General features: G+C 38.2%; 4 protein-coding genes and 1 long non-coding RNA gene across 7 annotated transcripts; 2 read left to right on the forward strand and 3 right to left on the reverse strand.

The window, feature by feature from the left end:
- The first annotated feature begins 89 nt into the window (after positions 1–89).
- Positions 90–2,778, forward strand: LOC149654288 (uncharacterized). Of its 2 annotated transcripts, none has more exons than XR_016370561.1 (2): positions 90–401; positions 2,364–2,778. It is a non-coding gene; the product is annotated as an uncharacterized LOC149654288 (long non-coding RNA). The 2 variants fall into 2 exon arrangements; XR_016370560.1 differs by having other exon boundaries at positions 90–395.
- LOC149654289 (lipase maturation factor 1-like) lies at positions 434–17,514 on the reverse strand. Of its 2 annotated transcripts, XM_089845740.1 has the most exons (14): positions 17,175–17,514; positions 17,029–17,114; positions 16,756–16,964; positions 16,669–16,679; positions 15,667–15,815; positions 15,526–15,591; positions 14,051–14,393; positions 13,831–13,981; positions 13,584–13,767; positions 13,001–13,113; positions 9,246–12,920; positions 8,190–9,153; positions 5,940–6,182; positions 434–2,554 (listed from the first exon to the last, which is right to left on the reverse strand). In XM_089845740.1, exons 1-11 carry the CDS (start codon positions 17,371–17,373, stop codon positions 12,737–12,739), a joined length of 1,695 nt encoding a protein of 564 aa, XP_089701866.1. In that variant the 5' UTR covers positions 17,374–17,514; the 3' UTR covers positions 434–2,554; positions 5,940–6,182; positions 8,190–9,153; positions 9,246–12,736. The 2 variants fall into 2 exon arrangements, with proteins under 2 accessions (XP_089701866.1, XP_089701864.1); XM_089845738.1 differs by having other exon boundaries at positions 13,831–14,393.
- Positions 10,461–11,489, forward strand: LOC149654290 (uncharacterized). Its single transcript, XM_089845741.1, has 3 exons — positions 10,461–10,529; positions 10,719–10,802; positions 11,104–11,489. The coding sequence occupies exons 2-3, from the start codon at positions 10,742–10,744 to the stop codon at positions 11,487–11,489; spliced, it is 447 nt and encodes a 148-aa protein (XP_089701867.1). The 5' UTR covers positions 10,461–10,529; positions 10,719–10,741.
- A 392-nt stretch (positions 17,515–17,906) lies between the features above and the next one.
- Positions 17,907–18,957, reverse strand: LOC149654291 (TIM double twin CX3C motif protein-like). Its single transcript, XM_089845742.1, has 3 exons — positions 18,740–18,957; positions 18,474–18,614; positions 17,907–18,336 (listed from the first exon to the last, which is right to left on the reverse strand). Exons 1-3 carry the CDS (start codon positions 18,824–18,826, stop codon positions 18,136–18,138), a joined length of 429 nt encoding a protein of 142 aa, XP_089701868.1. The 5' UTR covers positions 18,827–18,957; the 3' UTR covers positions 17,907–18,135.
- A 121-nt stretch (positions 18,958–19,078) lies between these two features.
- LOC149654292 (uncharacterized) lies at positions 19,079–27,571 on the reverse strand. The gene is made up of 4 exons (XM_089845245.1): positions 27,410–27,571; positions 26,319–27,266; positions 23,409–25,511; positions 19,079–23,246 (listed from the first exon to the last, which is right to left on the reverse strand). The coding sequence occupies exons 1-4, from the start codon at positions 27,569–27,571 to the stop codon at positions 19,275–19,277; spliced, it is 7,185 nt and encodes a 2,394-aa protein (XP_089701371.1). The 3' UTR covers positions 19,079–19,274.
- Between the last annotated feature and the right edge of the window lie 287 nt (positions 27,572–27,858).

Raw genomic sequence — 27,858 nt, forward strand, 5'->3', positions numbered from 1 at the left:
AGGTGTCTGACTTGTGACGTCACAACACGTCACTTGATTATAGGTAATGATTGGTCATTCATTTATTTCATTGATTTAGGCCTAGCAGTGTTCAGCTATTTGAATTTCGTGCCTAGGTTATCGCGCTTGCAGCGCCACTCTGACTTTGGAAATTCGGTATCAAGGTACCAGGTAGAAGTTCAGCTGCGAGCTCATTCTTTCGCCCGGAGCCCTTGAGGTCACTTAGGAAAACCTTTGCTGCTGCCCAGCTGATGCTAATCACAGCTCTTGAAGATCGAGGAGGGTTCCGCCATTTCTCAGATCGTTTTTCTAAAGGAAACTTGGAAGATTCGGAGCTCTTCAAGACTTATCGGCCATTGCTTTGCCAGTTTGCCTCGTGCCGTGCCGAACCGCTAGTAAGCGTAAGCCTTTCAATAATCCAAACTCATCCAGCTCAGGTTTAATTATTTTATTCATTTTAAGTGTTTAAATTAGTTAGATAGTGTTAAATGTTAGTAAATTATATTTATTTATTGAAAATTAAGTCCCATAAATTTTACAACGCGGTCAAGTTGGACAAGGCTTAACTAAAACAATCCCTTATTAATTAGTTAACGGGGAAACTATTATTTACCGGGGTACATAATTTACAAAATCTGAATCTAAAATAATTAAGAAGCGCAGAGAGAATTTTACAACACAGGTTGAATTTAAATGCGACAAGGCTTAACGAAAATAATCGATTATTAATCGGTAATTAAAGGCTTTTAGTTAGAGGATAGTATTATTTAACCTATTATTTATCGGGGTACATAATTATTTTAGATATGCGAGATTTTTGAAATTAAGTTCCACAGAGAGAATTATCCTACACGAGGTTGAGTTTAAATGGCGCAAGGCTTAACTTGGGGACCGTTCGGGCAGAGTGTTAAGTTATAGTTTAAATATATGAGGGAGTAGTTTTAATTTAAATTAAATAAATGACAGTTTTCCCAAAATTATTTTCTATACAATTACGGGAAGAATTAAGTCACCGGAGACTCTTTAATTTTAAAGGGATAGAATCAAGGATTTCCGACTAGTACAAGATGAGGGCAGTTTTAGGTAAAAAATGTGCCTAAAATTATGTGTGCAAAAAAAAAATCGAATTAAAACGTTTAAAATTAAGAAAAGTACGTTAGATATTTTGAAATTCAAACTAGCCGCGAATACCGCCCAACTTGTTTTGTTACCCTAGTGACGTTGCTAACGTCCACTGATTCATTGGTTGTTTGGAAATAGGAGTATATAGGTAGCTCTAGACCACTGTATAGTAGCTTTTCTCCTTCACTGGGGAATCGGCGCATATTCGAGAAGACATTTGTAAACATAATTCTGATTTATCATGTTTATTATCCTTTGTTTCCTTAACTCTTGGTTACGTTGTAGAGTTGGGATGATAGAGATTTGTCAAAATAGTTACGGGTAATGGCCAAAACACCTCATTTTTACGCTATTTTGGCAAAGGCTTAGCTTCCATGAAAAATACTAATTTGGCGAAAATGCAAAATGCAAAATAGTATGAAAACTACTTTTAGGTGTAAATCTACTATATTTCCGTGTGAGAGGAGGCTAGCGGGGTAATGTAGGTGGTTCGCTCGTGTTTTTGCCGAACGACTGTAGAGGGAGCAGTGATGGGAGCGGCGCCGAAAACCAATACTTTTAAAAACTAATTAAATATAGTTAAGTTATTAAAACTATCAATATATATATATTTTTGAAAACGTAATTTTAGGTTCTATCTGATTTAAAAAAATGAAAGCTTTTCGTTAGTAGTCAAAAGATCGATTCTATCCCTTTAATGGGACAAAGCTTAAATTGGAGACTGACTTCTGCCCTGAAGTTTTAATTTAAATTAATAGGGGAATAGTTTTAATTTAAAATAAATAAATGACAGTTTATCCCAAAATTATTTTCTATACAATTACGGGAAGAATTAAGTCACCGGAGACTCTTTAATTTTAATGGGACAAGGCTTAACTTGGAGACTGATTTCTGCCCTGAAGTTTTAATTTAAATTAATAGGGGAATAGTTTTAATTTAAAATAAATAATTGACAGGTTTCCTAAAATTATTTTCGATACAATTACGGGAAAGAATTTAGTTTTGTTCGGCAAGTAAGGTAGTTTAGTCCCTCTCTTAATTTTGGGTGGCAATTACGGGTAAAAATTTTGGGTAAAAAAGTATGGTGTTAAGATTTAAAGCTTTTACATTATTTGAGATTAATTTAGCTAGCAGGTTCCCTTTAATTTAACTAAAAATATTTTTTTGGGACCTTGAAGTACCCTTTTGACTTTAAATAGGCATTAGCTTAATATGTGTTATTAATATATTGTCATTTATAGATGCAGCCGATTTCCTTGGATTTTTTCATGGCTGGTTAATCAGATGCTTTCAACATGCGATTGATTGGAAGTTCCTTGGCTGTTAAAGATCTTTCCCGATGACATCTTTCTTGGATTTGCGATACATGCTGTCATAGACGGATCTGGACTTGCTATCTCTCACTGATGACTTCCAAAGAGCATTACGGAACCTAGAAGATATTAAACGAGAAACACTTAATTTTTTTTATTACGGGAAGTCTTTGTAACTACTTAATTTTTTTTTTTGCATTCAAATTTTATTTGTAACTACTCAATTTATTTTTTCGCGTTCAAATTTTAATTTACCAAACCCTTTAATTATTTTTCTTGTTCAAAATTTTTGTAAACACTTGGTTTTTTTTCTTCTTATTGAATAAATTTTGCCTTAAACCTCGTTCTTTCTTTTCTTGATACTAGACTTGGTTTCTTTTTTTAAAAGTCAACACTTAGGGAGTTTTTTTTGACCCCTTTTTTCATAATTTTTACAAAAAATAAAAAAATAATACAATAAAAAAATAATTTTTTCAAAAAAAAATTATTTTTTATTAAAATTATTAAATAATATAAAAAAAAAATCAAAATTGTAAAAATAACCATTAAAATGTCAAAAATACTACCCTAAGTGTTTTTCGACTGTTTTTGTTCCTTCCCCAATATCGAAACTTTAATTTTAAACTTAAGCTACCACCCCCAAAGTAAGCCTTGCGAGCCCAATTTAAATTTTACAAGTCCCTGGGACAAATCGGGAAAAGTAAAATTTAAACTAAGGCCCGCTGTAGAGCCCCCAAAACCAGGAAACTGCGTCCTTAGCATGGGATTTCTAATGAATGTCCACTTGAAGAATGACTTCTAATGAAATGTCCTCTTGAAGAATGATTTCTAATGAAATGTCCTCTTGAAGAATGACTTCTAATCAATGTCCAATTGAAGAATGGTCTCGCATGATGTACCGTACAATGTTCCTACTGAAGATAAACTCATATTATTTGGCAAAAAATGGCACACGTAGAACTTAAAACTAAATAATTCAATGGGGAAGAGAACCTCATACGATAAAATCCCAACGTTTGCCTTAAACTCTCTTAAAATCCTGACTACTTTTAAAGGACAAAGCCTATAAGCAACCTTCTACCTAAAACATAAATAAGAAATTTATTTAAATCCTGAAAAACTCCCTCAACGAGTTGCCAACAGCTTTTTCCTCTAAAAATAATTGTAATTAAAGCCATAAACTAGATACCTTATTACGGAGAAGGGACTCTGGCACGATAAAATCTAAGCCTTGCCTGAAATTGTTTAAAATCCATTACTTTTAAAAGAGAGGGCTATGACCAGTCTTTTACCTATACCATAATCAATAATTTTATTTATATCCTGCCATAAAACCCTAAAAGAACGGGACAAGCTTTCTCTCTTCTAAAAATAAATATGATATAAACGTAAAGTAGCCTACTGGATAGCTTTTGAGTCTCATACTATTATTATTCAAAACCTAAACCTTGTCTTAATTCACTTAAGATCCACAATCAGTCTGGGAAATAGCACACTTCCTCTGGTCCAAAACCAGTTTATTAAGTTTATTAATTGCTTGGACCAGTTTTTCATTCAAAAAGTGGGGCTTAATGGTTTATTATTTAGGACTAGGGGGGTCACTGGTCCCAAGGACTAGCTTAAAAAATATCCTTATTTCCCAGACTGTCCACAATCCGATCCCTTATATTTTATAGGGAGAAGACGCATGAACAGCCTTCTATACTCAACATAATAATTTTATTAAGTTCCTGACAAGACACCTCAAGGGGCCGCCCACACGCTTTAACCGTTATTAAAAATAAAGGGATCAAGAAATGCTTCAAAAGGAAATAAATCTCTTTCAAGTACCAAAGCTTGAATTATTTCAACGCACAAAGTGTCTAAAATGTACATTCACGAGTATGAGACTCACTTATAAAATGTGGTTCTGAATTAAGAATGGAATTACCCGGGGGGGTTAATGACCTGACACAGGGTTCATACAACTTTTGGAAAACAAATTTCCCTGAGATTTCCAGGCTTTTCCCCATATAATTCCCTGATTTTTCCCGTATATGGATCAAATGTTATCGAATGAGGGGGGCAAATAGGACTATTACATAATCAAAGGACATCCCGGTATCTCTAATATAACCTTAGTTATGAACCTCCAAAATTTAGTGCAATGTTAATCCAATGGAGGGTATGTTTATGAACATTTTGCTTAATTACCCTGCCCTTGTTTGATGCAAATTTCCCTGAATTTTATTAAAAATTCTAAATTTCCCTGATGTTTTTGTCAACTATTTATATCTCTCATTTTTCCAGGTTTGTATCAACCCTGTGATAATAAGATTTAATTTAAGTGACTTAAATGTTTTCCTAAAGAGATATAAACAAAGTGTAGTCTTAATTAAGAATGTAATTGTATAGGGGTCAATGTCATGATTAATACTACGTGCCATTTGCCAAATAATATAATCAAAGGTAAAATATTTACACCATTCACCCTAACATTGTTGCTAAAGCTATCCCCGCTTATTGGGATGCTACTAATTCAAATTACCAACATAATTCATCTAAGATAAATTGCTCCTTTGAAAACAGATAATAGCTAAAATAAAATCTGTTCAATTCAAACAGGGACTAAAATGTAAAAAAAAAAAAATTAAATTAAGAATCTAAGCTAGGCCAGTGTTGCAGAGACGGAGATATTTTTGAAGCAAAACCCCTGTCACAATTTAACATTCCTACCAAAACTATTAAGAAAATGAACTACTTTTGCGTTTGCCGCTGACGGATACTAAAATCTGTTCAATTCAAACATTGACTAAAATGTAAAAAAAATTTGAATAAAGAATCTAAGCTAGGCCAGTGTTGCAGAGACTGAGATATTTTTGAAGCAAAACCCCTGTCACAATTTAACATTCCTACCAAAACTATTAAGAAAATGAACTACTTTTACGTTTGCCGCTGACGGATACTAAAATCTGTTCAATTCAAACAGGGACTAAAATGTAAAAAAAATTTAAATTAAGAATCTAAGCTAGGCCAGTGTTGCAGAGACTGAGATATTTTTGAAGCAAAACCCCTGTCACAATTTAACATTCCTACCAAACTATTAAGAAAATGAACTACTTTTACGTTTGCCGCTGATGGAGACTTGGAATTAAATTTGACCTAATTTTCAAAGCCCAATTTACGAAATATAACAACTAAAAATTGCTTTTCAATAATAAAATATTGTACCTTACATATTTCACCCAAAAATACACCTCTTTCCATTTTTCTTCACAGGGTTCATGGCTCATACTTGATACTTAGAAGGCCCAACTTCCCCAAGGGCATTAGCTTAAGAAGATAGACATACAATTTTATGCATGAAGAATCAGTACCTAAGCCTTGGCCAAGCTAAATTAACTTGGTCACCTTTCAGTACTTTAAAGAATACTTCACAAATTTGCAACATATAATTTGTAAAATAAAACATCTAAATAACGTTTTTCAATAATAAAATATAGTAACAAACAAAATTAAACTTACATAATTTAACAAAATATACGCATCACATCATCAGCCTTCCAGTTTCCGCCATTTGCATTTTCAGAAAAAAAAATGTCCTTCGAGAATCGATACTCAATAGCGGGCACTGCATCCAATTTCAGGTTCGGCTCCAGGGCTAAAAGCTTTCGTACTCCATTGTCTCAAAATATTACTCCACTTCCACAGGCTCCTTGGCTGCGCATGGACTTGAATTTTGCAGTATCCAGGATGGATCTTATATTTCTAATTTAAATGTGGATTATTATTGAATTTTAAACTGATGTTAAATATAACTTTAAATTAAGTATAAGCGAGAAGCAAGTTGCGTCCAGTCTTGGAAATAGCACAGGTCCACAGGTCAAAAACCAGTTTATTAATTGCTCGGACCAGTTTTTTTATTCAAAATCCGGGGGTTACTGGTCCTTGGGACCAGTTTATTAATTGAGAATTTTTATGAAAATTCAGGAGGGACCAGTTTAAAAATTCTAGTCATTATAAATTTCTACTCCATGGATATAGTCTCCTAGCCTTGACATTTTCTCATTCTTGCCTAAGTTGCCTTCCTTGCTACAACCACAGCCACTCGATCACGCTTTGGCTTCACACAATTTTTTTCCTATGTAAAAGCGCGTGTTAGTAATTATGGGCTTTTTCGCTCGAAAAATCCAAGGAGCCAGCTTTTAACATGACCGGCTATGGGAGGAACACAGTTATTTTGCCCTAATTTTGAAACTACTGGTGCAAACCTCTTGAAATTTTAATGTGCAAAACAGCGTTTGCTATGTTTTGGAAATTTTAAAAAGTTTCCCTTCTATAGTTTTTTGTATAAATATTAGAACGAAAATTAGCCCTACTTAAAGGGCTTGGTCTTGGAACGGTTTAATAAGTTTTTCCGTTTCACTTGTTCGATTCTCTTGAAATTTTAGTGAGAGGCGCATTGAACGGTTTTAAGTTATGATGCAAAGTTTTCGAAGTTTTCAAAGAAACAATTCACTTCCAAAAAATTCATTAAAATTGTGCTTGTGCATAATCCTACAACCTATTTAGTCGCTTAGGGAAATTTTAGGAAAAGGACTATTCGTTTTAAAAGTTGGAAATTTTCCACAATAATTTAAAACCTTTAAATATGCCTTTCACTAAAATTTCAAGAGACTCGAACCAGTGAAGCTGAAGGAAACAAATTTAAACTGTTTGAGACTAAGCCATTAAATTATGGTTCATTTTCGTTTTAATGTTGTTACAAAAAGCTTTGTAAGAGAAAATTTTGCACAAAAGTACCAAACATTATTTTGCAAATCTCATTAAAATTTCAAGAGATTTCAACCAGTATTTTCAAAATTAGGACCAAAAAACGGTGTTCCCCCAATGACGCAGTTAACTCTGATTTTTGACATAATTTTGCATCTATAGCCCGATCGAATGGGCTGTGCGTCAACGAAATACTCCCTTAATTTTTCAATAGGATTAGTAAAAAATAAATTAGGGATAGGGTCACTGGTCCCAAGGACCAGTTTAATATTGTAGACGCTGGGGGTCACTGGTCCCGAGGACTAGTTTCAAAAAAATCCTTATTTCCAAGACTGGTTGCGTCCGTGTGAAAGTGATCGAGTGGGCTATGCCCTTCTGGGGACGACGTCGTCTGCTATAGTTTATGCTTCGTACGTCGTCCTAGGCTTAGCCTGCTTAGGGTGAATTTCTTTTGCTAAATATTTGAACTTTTGAAGAATTGCCCTTACAAAGTAAACATGGCAGGCGCAAAACATACAGATTCAAATAGAAATACCAAGGCTCACCCTAGAAGTACTACGTCTGCAAATAATACAACCAAATTGCAAAAAACAGAACATATAACTCAGAATTTCAAAGTACCTAAAGACAAATTAGGAAAGTCAAAACAGTCACACGCAAAATGGTTCAAATGCAACATTTGTCACGTTAATTTTACATCCCTGAGTAGTTCTTTGCATCATCAAGAAACTCATCATAAAAAGTTCAAGCCAGCGAAAAAGTTTGCGAGTGAGAGGAGCTCTAAATCCAATAATGTAAGTGCCTTAAAAACACGCGTATCAGCAGGTGTACACCCTAGAGAAACTCTGCACAGGCGGATTAGTAAAAACCCAGGTTTATGGGCTGACAAATATGTTCAAGTAGCGGAGGCGCACGATTCACGAATAAAGGAATATTGCCAAGGTGTTAAAACATACAAAATCCGTTCCATTTTACCACAAATTTTGAAAAACAGAATAGTACCGATACAGCCTAGTCCATCATGTAGAAAAGTTGGGAAAACACTGCGTCGTCTCTTTCCAAAAATCCTGGATTTGCGGAATACTCTCCATCAACTTGAACTAAACAGTGAAGAAGTAAAGAAGGCACGAAAATACTTTATTCAGTCGACCATTGCAGAACCAAAACATAAAAGTCTTAATCATGAATCGCTAATAAATGGTCCTGAATTAAGGGTTAAACTGCATCGAGTTGATATGACACATAATCACCATCCTGATTTGCAGAAGTTACCCAATTTAAATGGAAACAATAAAGAATTGCGGGTTAGGTTGCAACGGATAGCTGATCAGGGACAAGGAAAATTGCTCAATGCCAAAGCAGTTAATAAAAAACAACTGGTTCAATTGAACAGGATAGATTCGAGTGATGAAGCTTTGTGTAAATTGCATAAATTGGATCCAAATCGACAATTGCGTGTTGAACTGCAACATTTGCCATATCAAGTGCTTCAAAACATTCCTAATTCCAATACGCGAGTTTGCAATAGTCAAAAATCTGACAATTTGTGTAAGAAATTTTGTAGAATATATTAAATTAGCTATAATTAACTACTATAAGCTAACACTTAAGTCAAGGAATTGTAATGACTTAATGTACAAATAAAGTTGCAAAACCTTCAGTACAAAAGATAAGGCCTAAAAATCTGGAACATTTTTTTTTTTTTTTGAAAATAATAAATGAGGCGAAAAATATGTGAAACTTACATCCTGCTATCTGTGATATAGCCCAAGAAACAATACATTTCAAAACATGTTAAAGAGTCATGTTAACTGATTTTCTCTCTTATATAAAAGAGAACTGTTTTTTTCCAATTGTACAGTGCGTAATGCATTGAATAAATATTTTCATGTATTTTTGTAAATACACATTCTTAGTCATAGTTACCACCAAGAAATTGTTTTGTTCTTCTCTTAGCGATAAAAATCTATTTTTGGATAATATAAATAATATTAAATATATTAAAATATGGTCTCTTTTGTATTGTACATTCTGTTTTGAAGTTCAATTTATACCTACATTAAGCAAACATACATTCGGAGCAATGGGTAGAGTCCTTGTAAGACATACCGTGGACTCTGGTTCAAAAACTCTGGGAAGAGAATTGATATTCATATTAAAATCGAGGCTCTTTCAAGTGGTACATTGCGCTTTCAAATTAAAGTTCAGTTTACCACGTAACTTATACCAGCGATGTGGTGGCGCAGTTGGTTGCATCGTCGTCGGCGTGATCACCACAGAGCGCAGTTCAAGTCCCCACTTTTTAAGGTTACATTGCACTTTGCTATTAAAGTTTAATTTATAACTACTAATTCTCAGTCGAAGTGGTGGCTCGATAGGTAGCGTCTTTTTTACAAAACTGTGGACCCTGGTTCGAAACCCGGGGAGAGATATCTTTTGAATGATACATTGCGCTTTCAAATTAAAGTTCCATTTATAACGACAGTTGTTCCAGTGGTGTAGTGTCGCAGTGGGTTATGCCGTCAATATACACACCACGGAACGGGGTTCGAACCCCCGCTGATTGTATTCATATTGAAAGCTGATTTTTTTTAATGGTTCATAGCACTTTGTTACTGAAGTTAAATTTACAACATCTTTCTACAATGAAAGATGTGGGGCGATTGGTAGCGTCCTTGTTTACAACAGAGCGAACAGAGGTTCAAACCCCACCGAGAAAAATGATTTTTATTTTAAAATCAAGGACCTTTTAAGTGGTACATTGCATTTATATATTAAAGTTGTTCAATTTACCACGCTGTTTTAACCAGTTGTGTGTGGCGCAGTATTTTGCGTCGTAAAAATGATTGTCTATTGCCACCAACGGGTGTAAGTAGCCATTCCGCTATTCAATGACAATTAAGGTCTATTAAAAACAGCTTATCTAGGTAGTTAATGACTGTTCCTAATTTAACAATTATAATAAACCATTAATTATTATAAACTAGCATACGTAAGCACAGTTCAAACTTTATTATTTTGTATAATTCACCTGCAGCAAAAAAAAAAAAACCGCCCCCGTTAGCAATGATGACCTTTTTTGTTAACGCTGCAAGTCGTCAAGGTTGTTACCAGAATAACGCGAAAAGTGTTAAAATTTTCCCCGGAGATTAAAAATGCCTTTCATACTTTAAAGCCAATTAAAATATTAACTTAATTGCGCGGAAGTTTTAATTATTGAGAGTCCAAAGTGGTTAAATCATAAAGATTCCACCGTATATCAATATAAAACAGCAACTTTCATGTATCGTCCTTACTTCTTGAAAATTTACCATTCCAAATAACCAAAAGGAAAAGCTCTAGGTAAGTACCGATTATTTTCTAATTCATTTTGGTGTTATTTAAAATCGCCCAAAGACACCCACAGTACCACCCTTTTTGGAACACCATAGTTATGGCGTCTAACGCCCGAAAATTCGATAGTGAAATCCGGCTCTTATCGTTTTCATTATCCCGTTAAGATTTTCAATTTTTATAACATAATTAAACTAGAAACTTGACTCCACGCAACGGAAATGGACTTAAAATTGACTGTGCTCTTTGGTTTTTTGGCCATCGTCTGCGTTCTTGTCGGACGTGAGTTTTAACAACACCACAAACTTATTTTCCCTAGTGACGGCCTATAGTTTTAACTTGTAATTACTAAAGGGTGTTTCGGGTAATAATTCCCATTAGGCTGTCCCATGGCAAAACCTTAGATCAACGTACAAAAGCTTTAACATATAAATCGGTCAGAAATCAGGTTCTCTATGGGGCAACCCTTTCCAGAAAAATACCCAAGCAAGAAGGTAGACACAGTTCCCGTTTACCCTGTAGGGCCGTCGCTAGCATCCTATATTCCAGACACTTAGGTTTTTAAAATTATATCATGTTGCAGAAACGAACTCAACCTATTGCTCATCATGCGCACAATTAACTGGGAAAGGTAAACATAACGCACTCGCTGGAACCTACGAGATCTACGACTCCAACGGAAGTCTTCTATGTGCCCAACCTTACAAATACTGTACTCAAAAAGGTGGCATTTTTACAACCATTCTCAACTTAGTTATATATCTTACGGGAGTTATAGAGATCACATTACTCGACATAATAGCATTACTAACAGGGGGTTCAGTTGACGCAGGCCTCGCTTTAAAACTAGCTGTGGCTTTAGATGGCAAGGATATAACTTGCAATCCACCCAATTATTGTAAAACTGTATCTAGCGGTTGCAATAGTTGCTGTACTGGTGGCTCCCACTGCAAGTCTATTTGTGGTTAAGAGAAAATATTTCTAAGCAGGATAACACTAGTTATTTTAGTTTGAATTTAAATATAAATTATAAAAACGTACATCGGTAGGGTCGGGTTCCCCCATCTACCAGTCTCATGGATTCCCCACAGCTGTGAAACGAAACACCACCAATTCGCGTAATATGCACGGCCCAACAGAGACTGGTAGAAAAGCGGAAACCCGGACATTTCCTAATTTCTATACTTAAGACATAAAATAATTGACTATTAGCGAGTTTGAAAATTAATTAGCATTTTCCCAAAACTTATAAATATATGTCTGGCTGCAAACGTTTTTTTGTAACTCTGTTGAACAAGCATGTATGCTTCTTAAATATATCGTGACGCAAATACTATATGTAACTGAAATAAACAAGGGTTGGGAACTTGAGATAAGTGATATTTCTTCGTATTTCTTTCTATATTTCTCTACATATATATCGACGTTAGGGATGCTCAAGGAAGTTTAGAAAGTATCAGATGCAAAAGATTTTAATTAAAAAGTTGCAATTTCATATCATTTCGAAAAGATTCATCACTAAGCCTTTCTTAAATTAAAGAGTTCCACCATGGTTCAACAAGTCACTTGCGAAACGAAAATGACGCTTCCCCGATAAGGGACTTATGAAGTTCTTTAAATCCCCATTTGATTTATTTATAACCAATTTAATAATCCAACTTACTTTAATAATCAATATACATTAATGCATATAGGTATAAAATCCTATAAAGCCATTCAAAAACAAACAAGTAATAGGCCTATACGGACTGCTAAACGTATCATTGAAATGTAACACGACATGACTCTGATTCCACACGGCTAATAGCGTTTACCTCAAAATGTCATCGAATTTGAAATTTCACGTACAAATTACCTGACTGAGCGTGCACCTGACAAGTAGTCTTCAGGTACCAGCCTACAGAAATTAACACGGTGAGGGAAACAATGATTCCTTTGTTTTTATTACTACACATAATGTAGTGTGATGACTAGAATATATGGCAGTGTGTAATTTAGATTCATTAAAGACGCAAAATGAAATATCTCTCCGCTATCAATATCACCGTTTTCTTACTACATTTTCTCCAGCAACACCAACTTATAACAGTACATGAACAGAAATGCTTACAAACAGTATAGAAACACATATAGCTATAGTCAATGTGATCACAGGCCTTAATTGTTGCGTATAATAAACATTACACGAAAGGATCTTTTGTTGATCAACTTGATCGCTACCCCTTCTTTGATTTTCTATTAATGACCCATCCAAAGTTTTGGACAATGGGTTCGATTCTACTGGATGAAAATGGTTGCATATAATTGGCAATGCGTGTTCGAACCCACCATTGACCTCTTTTCGCTTGTTCACTCGCGGCAGGAGCAAACTTGTATAGATAGTGCTCCGCGCGTATGAACCTTGATCGGTTAAAATTGAACCAGGTGTTTTTATCACCCAAAATAATCTGTCAAATCTTTACGACAAAGATGATAATTACTTTGGCGGTTTTTTCCCTTTAAATGGATTATGAGCAATAAGATCCGTCGCAATTGGATCATTGACAAGTAACTTGGCAACCAAATGAATTATCCAAGGATTCTGTTGGTATTCCTGCATTTTGAATGTTAGTGACACTTGTTATATCTCATTGATAAACACGGACTAATAATATATTGCTATTGTATGGATGGAATGTTTGGCAATAGAGTCAAGTGCTAAAGTACAACACAACTTGCATTTTGAACGTTCGTGACACTTGTTATATTGATAAATAGCGAGAAATAAACACGGAATTGCCATTGCAATAGAGCCAAGTGCTAAGGTGCAACAGAACATATAAAAATATGAAAAACCTAAATTGTAGTAGGATAATCGTGATAATTGCAGGACAAATCAATCATCAAAAAAGCTGCTAATTATAAAATAAAAAACCTATGCATTAACCCATCATCTGTAAACTGCTGCGGAGTGAATATCGTCAAAACAAATTATAAACTAATAAAACAGGGATTGCCAAACACTAAAAATGTTGCAAAACTACGTAAAACAGCAAAAATCACTGGAGATTTTTCGGTAGATACCTGAAACGCAGCGAACCACATTAACCAGTCCAATCGATAATGGTACGGCGAAATAACGCAAGGTCTTCTTGTCACATTACCCGGTTTACATTTAAATTCATAATCAAACCACTTTGCAGTTGGATCACTAGGATCATTGCTATAAGTTCCTTGTAAAATAACTTCCATTCTATCCTTAGTAATGCTTATAAAGAATTGAATGACATTTTTAGACCTTAATGCCATCATCTACTTTAAATTTGAATACCTTCCAAAGGCGCCATACGTATTGACAATTCTCAATGGTTCGAATGACGTATTCATCATTTGTGATGACGAAGCCAAGTTTATCATGACGGGGATACTCAAATACGTTATGGCCAAAGCCAAAGAAATATTGGTAATTCTTCGGGATCTCGCTGTTATTAAGACAACATCGGAACTTGGCCAATGAGTATGAATAAATTTTTCCAATAAGAACATCTTACGCAAATCTATCTTCCCTCGACTTTCTTCCGATTGCAAAATGGCTACCTTACGTCTGGTACCGGAGTTTTTCGTGGTGAATATTGGTAAGAGGGCTTTATCGTCAAAGTAAGGTATGGCGGGTAAAATAGTTAACCAATTCAGGAAACTTAAATTGCCACTTAAAATTAGAATGCATTGAAAGGCAATTTGTATTAGCCCGCAAACTAAACGAAATGGTCTCCCCATGAATAAACACCATGGGATGAATAACTCGATTAGATGGTTGCTAAACGTCTCAAAACGGTGGACCACCCATGGCGTCTGGTGAAGAAAATAGCTTAATGGATTCGGTACAGGTTGAGTCTGTATAGTGACAAATGAGAACAGAAAAATGATACTCGTTTTAGTTATCGTAAACACATGTTTCTAAGAGTTGAATCTAAAAGGGTAATTACAGGACCAAGTACATTGGGTTCTACAGGTGATTTAGAAGTCACAGTACTTTGGTCCTACCACCTTTTGTGGAACACCGTGTATAGAATGTAACATAATAACAGTGTATAAAATGTAACATAATAACACCGTGCATAGAATGTAACATAAAAACATCGTGTATGTAGAGAAAGTAACATAAAAACATCGTGTATGTAGAGAAAGTAACATAAAAACATCGTGTATGTAGAGAATGTAACATAAAAGGGATTGTTAAAATTAGAGGTTATACACTTTAAACTCGGAGGCTCCGCATAAAAACATCGTGTATGTAGAGAATGTAACATAAAAACATCGTGTATGTAGAGAAAGTAACATAAAAACATCGTGTATGTAGAGAATGTAACATAAAAACATCGTGTATGTAGAGAATGTAACATAAAAACATCGTGTATGTAGAGAATGTAACATAAAAACATCGTGTATGTAGAGAAAGTAACATAAAAACATCGTGTATGTAGAGAATGTAACATAAAAACATCGTGTATGTAGAGAATGTAACATAAAAACATCGTGTATGTAGAGAATGTAACATAAAAACATCGTGTATGTAGAGAATGTAACATAAAAACATCGTGTATGAAGAGAATGTAACATAAAAACATCGTGTATGTAGAGAATGTAACATAAAAACATCGTGTATGTAGAGAATGTAAAATAAAAACATCGTGTATGTAGAGAATGTAACATAAAAACATCGTGTATGTAGAGAATGTAACATAAAAACATCGTGTATGTAGAGAATGTAACATAAAAACATCGTGTATGTAGAGAATGTAACATAAAAACATCGTGTATGTAGAGAATGTAACATAAAAACATCGTGTATGTAGAGAATGTAACATAAAAACATCGTGTATGTATAGAATGCAACATAAAAACATCGTGTATGTAGAGAATGTATCATAATAACACTGTGTGTAGAATGTAACAAAATGATGTTTCTCATATTAAATTTTAAATTCAAATATCGTGATTTTTGAAAAATACTAAGTATACTAACTTCGTAATGATAATCCATACAGGTTAAGTTCAACCAACAATCATCGCCTCTTAGTTTTATAAGACCCTATTTCAAAATATAAAGTATTTCAACTCTATTTCGCCAAAACAAGCCTAGAAGATAATTCTAACAGCTCTTAACTGCTCCAAGCATTATTCGAAACAAAAGCCATCTGTAGCCCCATATTACGACCCATGATGGAGGAGTCTTTTTTGGCATTTGTTCCCAAGAAATAAACGGGACAAAGAAAATTGCTAAAAATCCTGTTTCAAGCAATTGCGACTCCCAACCTATACATAAAATGTTGTCGTTGTGACTGATAAGTTTGTTTATTCATTCATGGGGAATAAGGTAATGTGATTATGTGAAATAAAATTGAGCCAATTATCTTTATTTATTTGAAAAATCGCAATTATTTTGTTATAGGAAAACAAAAGAGGAAATTCAGAACCCTCTTGTTTAACTGAGTTGGGTGTAAATAACTGGTTTAAAGCAAACATTGACTCCCATGGAACCCCAACACACCAATTTTACATTGCCAAAGGCAGGAACGAACCGGAATGAACTTTTTAACATCGAGGGCGGAGCTAAAACCAGGGTTAGCTATGCCGATTTCCCTCAGATACGCATCCTCCCCCCCCCCCCCCAATTATTATGGCTAAAACCAGTGGAAGGGGTGGTTTGGAATGTAGAGCAACGTCGTCTGCTAAACGTTATCTAGGCAGGTCGAGTTCCGGTATGATGCGTTTGTAACAGAGAGAACACGCGACCGGAAACTCGCCTGCCCCAAAAAGCTCAACGCGACATCTTGTTTGGGCGTTATCACGTTTAATAGAGTCAAAGGGGGGGGCCTTCCACTCCCCTTCTAAATTCTCTCTGCTAAAACTAGACTTTGATTAGCCATAGCCCACTCGATCACGCGCTCAATGACTTAAGCTGCTTGTACTGTACTGCTTCAACGCGTGATCGAGTGGGCTATGACTTCGCAGACAATATACTCCACCCCTCGACTATGGGGGCATCTAGTGGCATTTATTTAAACTAAACCACAGCAGAGACTTGCTTTAACACATGCCCCATATTTTGACAAAATTAATAAAAATACGTAATTAAGTGTCATAATTATGAAAATTATGTACTTACCAAAAGAATACCTTAAAAGCAATTAACTGTGTTAAAGTTTAAACTAATAAAAGGTAATTAAAATTATTGGAAAAAAAAAACATTTACCATGTTTGGCCTACATTAACAAATGTATGATACAAAATCCACAGACTTAGCATGGCCAATGCATTAGCACATCCTGTTACCAATACAACAATAGAAATAGCTAAACCTGTATATGCAAATATATCCAGGTAAAAATCCAAATTTTTGGGGTCAATTAGCCATAACAATGTTGGCACCAATAGAGTTGAGCTTACTCCCTGTTCAGAAACCTATCAGAATAATTTTCTCTTTATTCTGTATGCAATAATTGCACTGCATAAAGCCCGCCCCTACCTTTGCTAAGTACTTATCAGCTGGCAAAAGGCCCTTGCTACCAATTAATTGCTTATTTTGGTTGGCAGCAACAAGGAATGCAATAGCTATGAACAAAAATTTGTACATAAGGATGTAATTAATTTAAATTATTTAGGGAAACTTACCGTAAATGAAGCCTAAACTTCGAAGAAAAACAATTCTAGTAAACCAATACGATCCCGATTTGATGTTAGTGTCCAAATTAATAGTTTCAGCTTCTTTAGATGAGCTTTCAAGATGTGATTTCTTTGGCTTCTCCACTTTGCTTTCAGAGTTATTTTTATGCCGTCTTCGGACTTTGTTTTCAGCTTCTTTCGTCCCCATTTTAAATTAAGTAGACTTAATATTCACCAGTTTTAATATTAGACTTAAAATTTACAACAGAACAGACAGTAAACAACACTATTTTGATTTTTGAATGATCCGTCATGGCCAGCCAAGGCCCGAATGTCAAACAATCTTACATTACTATTTGCCGGCGCCTGGGCTGAAAATAATCGATTTTTGTAACTAGGGTAGTTGCGCATTCTCGGTTGATGATATATATACTTATATATCTTTGTTTTTAACATAGAGGCTAAAAACTTGGCGCAAAATTCCAAATAAATTCCAACTTTTTTTTGTTACTAACAATTTATTATTTTCAACAAGATTACAAAATAATTTAAAATCTTACTATGAAAATTTTCCCTAGGAATCCTATATATTAAGACTGAAATTTTTAAGGGAATAAGAAGCTAATCGATTTTTGTAACCAGGGTAGTTGCGCATTCTCGGTTGATGATATATATACTTATACATCTTGGTTTTTCGCATAGATGCTAAAACTTGGCGCAAAATTCCAAATAAATTCCAACTTTTTTTTTGTTACTAACAATTTATTATTTTATTTTCAACAAGATTACAAAATAATTTAAAATCTTACTTTGAAAATTTTCCCTAGGAATCCTATATATTATTTAAGACAGAAATTCAAATTTTTTTAAAGGGAGTTTTAAAGCTTGGCTCCAGAGAGAATTGAGAAAGGGAGTGGAAACTGGGGGGTAATTTATTTGGGAGTCTTTCTAACCTCTTTAATAAAAATTCCTAAGTATAAGTGTATCTTTTTAATGTATCTGATATCCGCATTTTCATAAGTGGAATGGCTTTAATATTTGTATCAGCACACTTTACTAAACAATCTTCAAATGCTAATCTCATTTTTTCTGTCTCAGCTTCACTTGTGTTGCTTGTCATTCTATCAGCAATTTTATCTTTGCAGTCCATTGAACATCTCATAATACGATCCTAAATATGATTTAAATAATTCATGCAATTTCTAAGTAAAAAGATTTATTATGCTTGCTATGTTTGTGTAAAGGTTCTCATGGGAATTTTAAGCTTATAAAAACCTGATAAGATCATATAAACTTAAGTTTATTCACCTGGTAATTTCCTAATTCAGTTTGAAGATAATTTTGGGCTTCATTCATGTTTTGAGAACATTTTTCAATACAGTTGTGTGTTTCTTCCATTGTACTAGATGGATTATCACAACACTGTGCGGCGCATTTGTGCATATTCGACTGGAATTAAAACATATAATATTATCCATGTGTTTTCTATTCCTGTAACCAGAAAATCCACATGGCCAGATGCATCATGATAATGACAAAGGCTTAAGAGAAATCTGACTAAATTCATTACAAACCTGCATTTTTCTCATTATTGAAGTATCAATATCCCTAACTAGTTCTTCGATAGCATTACGAACACGGTTTTGCGCTAATTCCGCCATATTTTTGACAAAATTCGTTAAGAATTATAATCGAAAAGATAAAAGGCTCAAATTTTTTGTCTCCGTACTCTTAACCTTAAAATATATCTTCACTGTAGTCTGCTACTCTCCATAGCCCACTCGATCTCGCGAGTCGCGCATTCTGAGCACTTTAACGGCGGGAAATTTAACTTTGTCGTTACGAATATATTTGTACTGTAAGATTATTCTGCAATAATTATAATACATACATATACATAAAATTAAACACAATTGTTTTTCAAAGATAGCCGCGGCTTGGCAAAATATTTCTTATTTAAGTAGGCAGCTTAAAGTCATACAAAATTTCCCAAAATGGGGATAGTTTAATATACAGTTTAAGTACTACAGAAGTTGTAGTACAACCAAAAGTGCGGTTAGAGAAACGAAACTTATCATGTTAAAGCCAAAATATAAATTTCACGAATTTTCATCGCAAAACTTCGTTCTTTTCTCTCGGTGGCAATCTTGTCAAAGCAAATAATTTTCTCTTGAGATTTCCATTCGAGTCGAACATCCTCATTTTGCCATCCACAATCAGACACGATTTATCATTTATGGAGCAACATCGGCAACGTTTGTTAACACAAATACCAGTGTACTTTCGATGTTTTATTAATCGCGCTAAGGGGGATTGGCCATGTTTGATGCAGGTATTCTCGCATATCTCGTCTGACTCGCAGGAAGAGCCTTGATGATAAGGTTCAACAGATGGGTTAGGATCGTCGTCATTGGAATCATCAGTTGTCGTCGGGCTTTCGTCTTTGGATTCATCAATAGTCGGGGTTTCGTCTTTGGATTCAACAGTCGCGGGACTTTCATCATTGGACTCGCTAATCGTTGGGCTACCTTCTTTATAATGACCAGTCGCCCCGTTTTCATATTTTGGCTTTTCCGTTGAGGTAGTTTCTTTATCTCCCAGATCGACACCGGTCGTAGGTTCTCCTTCCGGCTCAACAAGTGTTATATCTTCCGGTTCTGCAGAGGTTGAATCTACAGGCTTCACAGGGGTAGTATCTTCCGACCCGGCATTGCCATTATTTTCCGGTTGGGCATTGGTCGTATCTTGCGGGCCAATCACGGTCGAATCTTCCGGCTCTGCAGTGGTCCAGCCTTGCGAAACGACAGTCGTTGGAACTTCTGGTTCTGCAATGGTTTTAAATTCCGGCTTCACGGTGGTTGTATCATCCGGCTCCACAGTCGTCGTATCTTCCGGCTCTCCAGTGGTTGAATCTTTCGGTATGACAGTCGTTGGAACTTCTGGTTCTATAGTGGGTTTATCTTCCGGATTAGCAGTGGTTGTATTTTCCAGATTAGAAGTGGTTGTATCTTCCGGCTCAACAGAGGCTGTGTCTTGCTCTGCTGTGATAGTATCTTCTGGTTCTGTAGTGGCCGTATTCTCCAGCTCTGCAGTTGTTGTACCTTCCGGCTCGATAGTCGTTGTGTATTGCTCACTAAGGGTTGTATCTTCCGGCTCGGCAGTGGTAGTATACTGCTCTGAATTGGTTGTCTCTTCTGAATTAGCAGTGGTGCTACCTTTCGTCTCGACAGTTTTTGTATCTTCCGGCTCCACTGTGGTTGTATTTTCAGGCTCGACAGAGGTTGTACCTTTCGGGATAGCAGTGGTTATGTCTTGCTCTAAAAAAGTTGGATCTTCCGGGCGAGCAGTGGTTGTATCTTCCTGGATAGTGGTGATTTTATCTCCCGGGATAGCAGAGGTTTTATCTTCCGGGATAGCAGAGGTTGTATCTTCCGGGTTAGCAGTGGTTGTGTAATGCTCTGCAGTGGTCGAATCTTCTGGCTGTGCGGTGGATGTATCTTCCAGGTTAGCAGTGGCTGTTTCTTCCGGTTTAACAGTGGTTGTATCTTTCGGGTTGGTGGTTGTTTCTTCCGGGATAGAAGTGGTTGTATCTTCCTGTATAGCAGTGGTGGTTTCTTCCGGGATAGCAGTGTTTGTATCTTCCGGAAAAGCAGTGGTTTTATCTTCCGGGTTGGAAGTGGTTGTATCTTCCGGGATAGATGTGGTTGTGTCTTCTGGGATAGCAGTGGTTGTATTTTCCGAGATAGCAGTGGTTGTATTTTCCGGGATAGCAGTGGTTGTATTTTCCTGTATAGCAGTGGTGGTTTCTTCCGGGATAGCAGTGGTTGTATCTTCCGGAAAAGCAGTGGTTTTATATTCCGGGCTGGAAGTGGTTGTATCTTCCGGGATAGAAGTGCTTGTATCTTCCGGGTTAGCACTGGTTGTGTCATGCTCTGCAGTGGTTGTATCTTCCTGGATAGCAGTGGTTGCTTCTTCCGGAATAGCAGTGGTTGTATCTTCCGGGATAGAAGTGGTTTTATCTTCCGGGTTAGCACTGGTTGTGTCATGCTCTGCAGTAGTCGTATCTGGCTGTGCAGTGGTTGTATCTATAGATGTGGTTGTATCTTCCGCAATAGAAGTGGTTGTATCTTCCGGTTTAACAGTGGTTGTATCTTCCGGTTTAACAGTGGTTGTATCTTCCGGTTTAACAGTGGTTGTATCTTCCGGTTTAACAGTGGTTGTATCTTCCGGTTTAACAGTGGTTGTATCTTCCGGTTTAACAGTGGTTGTATCTTCCGGTTTAACAGTGGTTGTATCTTCCGGTTTAACAGTGGTTGTATCTTCCGGTTTAACAGTGGTTGTATCTTCCGGTTTAACAGTGGTTGTATCTTCCGGGAGAGAAATGGTTGTATCTTCCGGGAGAGAAGTGGTTGTATCTTCCTGGAGAGAAGTGGTTGTTTCTTCCGGGATAGCAGTGGTCGTATCTTCTGGGATACAAGTAGTTGTTTCTTTCGGGACAGCAGAAGTTGTGTCATGCTCTGCAGTGGTTGTATCTTCCGGGCTAGAAGTTGTTGTATCTTCCGGGAGAGATGTGGTTGTTTCTTCCGGAAGAGCAGTGGTTGTATCTTCCGGGATAGCAGGGGTTGCTTCTTCCGGAATAGCAGTGGTTGTGTCTTCCGGGTTAGAAGTGGTTGTATCTTCCGCTATAGATGTGGTTGTATCTTCCGCAATAGAAGTGGTTGTTTCTACCGGTTTAACAGTGGTTGTATCTTCCGGGTTAGAGGTAGTTGTCTCTTCCGGGATAGCAGTGGTTGTATCTTCCGGGATAGCAGTGGTTGTATCTTCCGGGATAGCAGTGGTTGTATCTTCCGGGACAACAGTGGTTGTATCTTCCGGGAGAGAAAAGGTTGTATCTTCCGGGAGAGAAGTGGTTGTATCTTCCGGGAGAGAAGTGGTTGTATCTTCCGGGAGAGAAGTGGTTGTATCTTCTGGAAGAGAAGTGGTTGTATCTTCCGGGAGAGAAGTGGTTGTTTCTTCTGGGATAGCAGTGGTTGTATCTTCCGGGATAGCAGTGGTTGTATTTTCCTGTATAGCAGTGGTGGTTTCTTCCGGGATAGCAGTGGTTGTATCTTCCGGGAGAGAAGTGGTTGTATCTTCCGGGAGAGAAGTGGTTGTATCTTCCGGGAGAGAAGTGGTTGTATCTTCCGGGATAGCAGTGGTTGTATCTTCGGGGAGAGAAGTGGTTGTTTCTACCGGTTTAACAGTGGTTGTATCTTCCGGGTTAGAGGTGGTTGTCTCTTCCGGGATAGCAGTGGTTGTATCTTCCTGGATAGCAGTGGTCGTATCTTCTGGGAGAGAAGTGGTCGTATCTTCTGGGAGAGAAGTGGTCGTATCTTCCGGGATAGCAGTGGTCGTATCTTCTGGGAGAGAAGTGGTTGTTTCTTCCGGGATAGCAGTGGTTGTATCTTCCGGGACAGCAGTGGTTGTATCTTCTGGGAGAGAAGTGGTTGTATCTTCCGGGAGAGAAGTGGTTGTATCTTCCGGGAGAGAAGTGGTTGTATCTTCCGGGATAGCAGTGGTTGTATCTTCGGGGAGAGAAGTGGTAGTATCTTCCGGGAGAAAAGTGGTAGTATCTTCCGGGAGAGAAGTGGTTGTTTCTTTCGGGATAGCAGTGGTTGTATCTTCCGGGACAGCAGTGGTTGTATCTTCTGGGAGAGAAGTGGTTGTAGCTTCCGGGACAGCAGTGGTTGTTTCTTCCGGGATAGCAGTGGTTGTATCTTCCGGGACAGCAGTGGTTGTATCTTCTGGGAGAGAAGTGGTTGTATCTTCCGGGAGAGAAGTGGTTGTATCTTCCGGGAGAGAAGTGGTTGTATCTTCCGGGATAGCAGTGGTTGTATCTTCGGTGAGAGAAGTGGTAGTATCTTCCGGGAGAAAAGTGGTAGTATCTTCCGGGAGAGAAGTGGTTGTTTCTTTCGGGATAGCAGTGGTTGTATCTTCCGGGACAGCAGTGGTTGTATCTTCTGGGAGAGAAGTGGTTGTAGCTTCCGGGACAGCAGTGGTTGTTTCTTCCGGGATAGCAGTGGTTGTATCTTCCGGGACAGCAGTGGTTGTATCTTCCGGGAGAGAAGTGGTTGTATCTTCCGGGATAGCAGTGGTTGTATCTTCCGGGAGAGAAGTGGTTGTATCTTCCGGGAGAGAAGTGGTTGTATCTTCCGGGATAGCAGTGGTTGTATCTTCCGGGAGAGAAGTGGTTGTATCTTCCGGGAGAGAAGTGGTTGTATCTTCCGGGAGAGAAGTGGTTGTTTCTACCGGTTTAACAGTGGTTGTATCTTCCGGGTTAGAGGTGGTTGTTTCTACCGGTTTAACAGTGGTTGTATCATCCGGGTTAGAGGTGGTTGTCTCTTCCGGGATAGCAGTGGTTGTATCTTCCTGGATAGCAGTGGTCGTATCTTCTGGGAGAGAAGTGGTCGTATCTTCTGGGAGAGAAGTGGTCGTATCTTCCGGGATAGCAGTGGTCGTATCTTCTGGGAGAGAAGTGGTTGTTTCTTCCGGGATAGCAGTGGTTGTATCTTCCGGGACAGCAGTGGTTGTATCTTCTGGGAGAGAAAAGGTTGTATCTTCCGGGAGAGAAGTGGTCGTATCTTCTGGGAGAGAAGTGGTCGTATCTTCCGGGATAGCAGTGGTCGTATCTTCTGGGAGAGAAGTGGTTGTTTCTTCCGGGATAGTAGTGGTTGTATCTTCCGGGACAGCAGTGGTTGTATCTTCTGGGAGAGAAAAGGTTGTATCTTCCGGGAGAGAAGTGGTTGTATCTACCGGGATAGCAGTGGTTGTATCTTCGGGGAGAGAAGTGGTAGTATCTTCCGGGAGAGAAGTGGTTGTTTCTTTCGGGATAGCAGTGGTTGTATCTTCCGGGACAGCAGTGGTTGTATCTTCGGGGAGAGAAGTGGTTGTTTCTTTCGGGATAGCAGTGGTTGTATCTTCCGGGACAGCAGTGGTTGTATCTTCTGGGAGAGAAGTGGTTGTATCTTCCGGGAAAGCAGTGGTTGTTTCTTCCGGGATAGCAGTGGTTGTATCTTCCGGGACAGCAGTGGTTGTATCTTCCGGGATAGCAGTGGTTGTATCTTCCGGGAGAGAAGTGGTTGTATCTTCCGGGAGAGAAGTGGTTGTTTCTTCCGGGATAGCAGTGGTTGTATCTTCTGGGAGAGAAGTAGTTGTTTCTTCCGGGATACCAGTGGTTGTATCTTCTGGGAGAGAAGTGGTTGTATCTTCCGGGAGAGAAGTGGTTGTTTCTTCCGGGATAGCAGTGGTTGTATCTTCCGGGACAGCAGTGGTTGTATCTTCCGGGAGAGAAGTGGTCGTATCTTCCGGGATAGCAGTGGTTGTATCTTCCGGGAGAGAAGTGGTTGTATCTTCCGGGAGAGAAGTGGTTGTATCTTCCGGGAGAGAAGTGGTTGTATCTTCCGGGAGAGAAGTGGTTGTATCTTCCGGGAGAGAAGTGGTTGTATCTTCTGGGATAGCAGTGGTTGTATCTTCCGGGAGAGAAGTGGTTGTATCATCCGGGAGAGAAGTGGTTGTATCATCCGGGAGAGAAGTGGTTGTTTCTTCCCGGATAGCAGTGGTTGTATCTTCTGGGAGAGAAGTAGTTGTTTCTTCCGGGATAGCAGTGGTTGTATCTTCTGGGAGAGAAGTGGTTGTATCTTCCGGGAGAGAAGTGGTTGTTTCTTCCGGGATAGCAGTGGTTGTATCTTCCGGGATAGCAGTGGTTGTATCTTCCGGGACAGCAGTGGTTGTATCTTCCGGGAGAGAAGTGGTCGTATCTTCCGGGATGGCAGTGGTTGTATCTTCCGGGAGAGAAGTGGTTGTATCTTCCGGGAGAGAAGTGGTTGTATCTTCCGGGAGAGAAGTGGTTGTATCTTCCGTTAGAGAAGTGGTTGTATCTTCTGGGTTAGAAGTGGTTGTTTCTTCCGGGATAGCAGTGGTTGTATCTTCCGGGAGAGAAGTGGTTGTTTCTTCCGGGATAGCAGTGGTTGTATCTTCCGGGAGAGAAGTGGTTGTATCTTCCGGGAGAGAAGTGGTTGTATCTTCCGGGATAGCAGTGGTTGTATCTTCCGGGAGACAAGTGGTTGTATCTTCCGGGAGAGAAGTGGTTGTATCTTCCGCGATAGCAGTGGTTGTATCTTCTGGGAGAGAAGTGGTTGTATCTTCCGGGACAGCAGTGGTTGTATCTTCCGGGACAGCAGTGGTTGTATCTTCCGGGACAGCAGTGGTTGTATCTTCCGGGACAGCAGTGGTTGTATCTTCCGGGACAGCAGTGGTTGTATCTTCCGGGACAGCAGTGGTTGTATCTTCCGGGACAGCAGTGGTTGTATCTTCCGGGACAGCAGTGGTTGTATCTTCCGGGAGAGAAGTGGTTGTATCTTCCGGGAGAGAAGTGGTTGTATCTTCCGGGAGAGAAGTGGTTGTATCTTCCGGGAGAGAAGTGGTTGTTTCTTCCGGGATAGCAGTGGTTGTATCTTCCGGGACAGCAGTGGTTGTATCTTCTGGGAGAGAAGTGGTTGTATCTTCCGGGAGAGAAGTGGTTGTATCTTCCGGGAGAGAAGTGGTTGTATCTTCTGGGTTAGAAGTGGTTGTTTCTTCCGAGAGAGAAGTGGTTGTATCTTCCGGGAGAGAAGTGGTTGTTTCTTCCGGGAGAGAAGTGGTTGTATCTTCCGGGAGAGAAGTGGTTGTATCTTCCGGGAGAGAAGTGGTTGTATCTTCCGGGATAGCAGTGGTTGTATCTTCCGGGAGACAAGTGGTTGTATCTTCCGGGAGAGAAGTGGTTGTATCTTCCGCGATAGCAGTGGTTGTATCTTCTGGGAGAGAAGTGGTTGTATCTTCCGGGACAGCAGTGGTTGTATCTTCCGGGACAGCAGTGGTTGTATCTTCCGGGACAGCAGTGGTTGTATCTTCCGGGACAGCAGTGGTTGTATCTTCCGGGAGAGAAGTGGTTGTATCTTCCGGGAGAGAAGTGGTTGTATCTTCCGGGAGAGAAGTGGTTGTATCTTCCGGGAGAGAAGTGGTTGTTTCTTCCGGGATAGCAGTGGTTGTATCTTCCGGGACAGCAGTGGTTGTATCTTCTGGGAGAGAAGTGGTTGTATCTTCCGGGAGAGAAGTGGTTGTATCTTCCGGGATAGCAGTGGTTGTATCTTCCGGGAGAGAAGTGGTTGTATCTTCTTGGAGAGAAGTGGTTGTATCTTCCAGGATAGCAGTGGTTGTATCTTCCGGGAGAGAAGTGGTTGTATCTTCCGGGAGAGAAGTGGTTGTATCTTCCGGGATAGCAGTGGTTGTATCTTCCGGGATAGCAGTGGTTGTATACTCCGGGAGAGAAGTGGTTGTATCTTCCTGTATAGCAGTGGTTGTTTCTTCTGGGATAGCAGTGGTCGTATCTTCCGGGCTAGCAGTGGTCGTATCTTCTGGGATAGCAGTAGTTGTATCTTCTGACTCGATAGTGGTTGTATCTTCCGTCTCGCTAGTGGTTGTATCTTCCGCCTCGCTAGTGGTTGTCTCTTCTGGCTCGACAGTAGTTGTATATACCGGCTCTGCATTGGTTGTATCTTTCAGCGCGATAGTGGATGTTTCTTCCCAGTTTGCAACGGATTGATCTTCTGATATTTTCGTTTTGATAGGTCCTTTATTTAGCTGGTCAGTTGTCGCGAGTTGATCGTTAGACTCATTGTTTGTCGACGGCTGATTTATGCTCTCCTCGTCATAATTCGGCTCATCATTAGACTCAATGTTTGTCGATGGTTCATCTTTGGTCTCCTCATCGTTAGGCTTAATGTTTCTCGATGGTTCATCTTTGGTCTCATCATCGTTAGGCTTAGTGTTTGTCGATGGTTCATCTTTGGTCTCCTCATCGTTAGGCTTAGTGTTTGTCGATGGTTCATCTTTTTGCTTCACATTGTTAGTCGGCTCATTTTTAGGCTCAACTTTTGTTCTTGATTGTTCTTTGAGCTTCCGAGAGTTGATTAATCGATGATTAGGTTCATCATACGTCGCAAATTTTAAGTCTCTGCGCACGTCTTTGTCTTCTTTTGATTTAGCATCGTATTGGTAATCTTTTAGATCATCGTGGTCATCAAACTGTGACACGTCATTCAAGACAAAATTATAATATTCGGTCTGTTATTATAGATTAGGGTATGTGGGTATGTATGTGTGTGAGGTTCGAAAAACCTTTATAAATACGGAGTGCACGAGATTTTTTAAACTTAGTCTTCACTTACCATTATATTTTTAAATTGTCTGACGCCAACTCTAGCAACAACCGAATTAGCGTCAGTCATTGTTAAAACCCAACATAGGGCCCATAAATTAAACAACATTGCTGGTACATCCATAGTGGTTTCAAGAATAAATATTTTTCTACTATAACTAAACAAATTCATTTTGCATAGTGACGTTATCCAATAAAATATAAAGCATTATCAAATTACTCCAACATTACATTGTTCTCGAGTTTCTAAGGATAATTTCTAGATAAGAGACAAAAGCACTTATATAAAGTAAGATTCGTCTTGTAAGTGTGCTTTACACAACAACGAAAACACTAAAGATTTGACAAGTGGTTCAAAATATCATCTTTAAATACCTCCCGACTAAACGCTGCCAATCACAACAATGTTCTTTTCTTTTTGTGTAAATAGCCGATAAGAGTGGCGTAATTTCCGAAAAT

Source organism: Phalangium opilio, unplaced genomic scaffold (genome assembly GCF_054372755.1).
Source record: "Phalangium opilio isolate 3A_F unplaced genomic scaffold, DU_Popi_V2 ptg000079l_1, whole genome shotgun sequence".
NCBI classification, from domain to species: Eukaryota; Metazoa; Arthropoda; class Arachnida; order Opiliones; family Phalangiidae; genus Phalangium; species Phalangium opilio.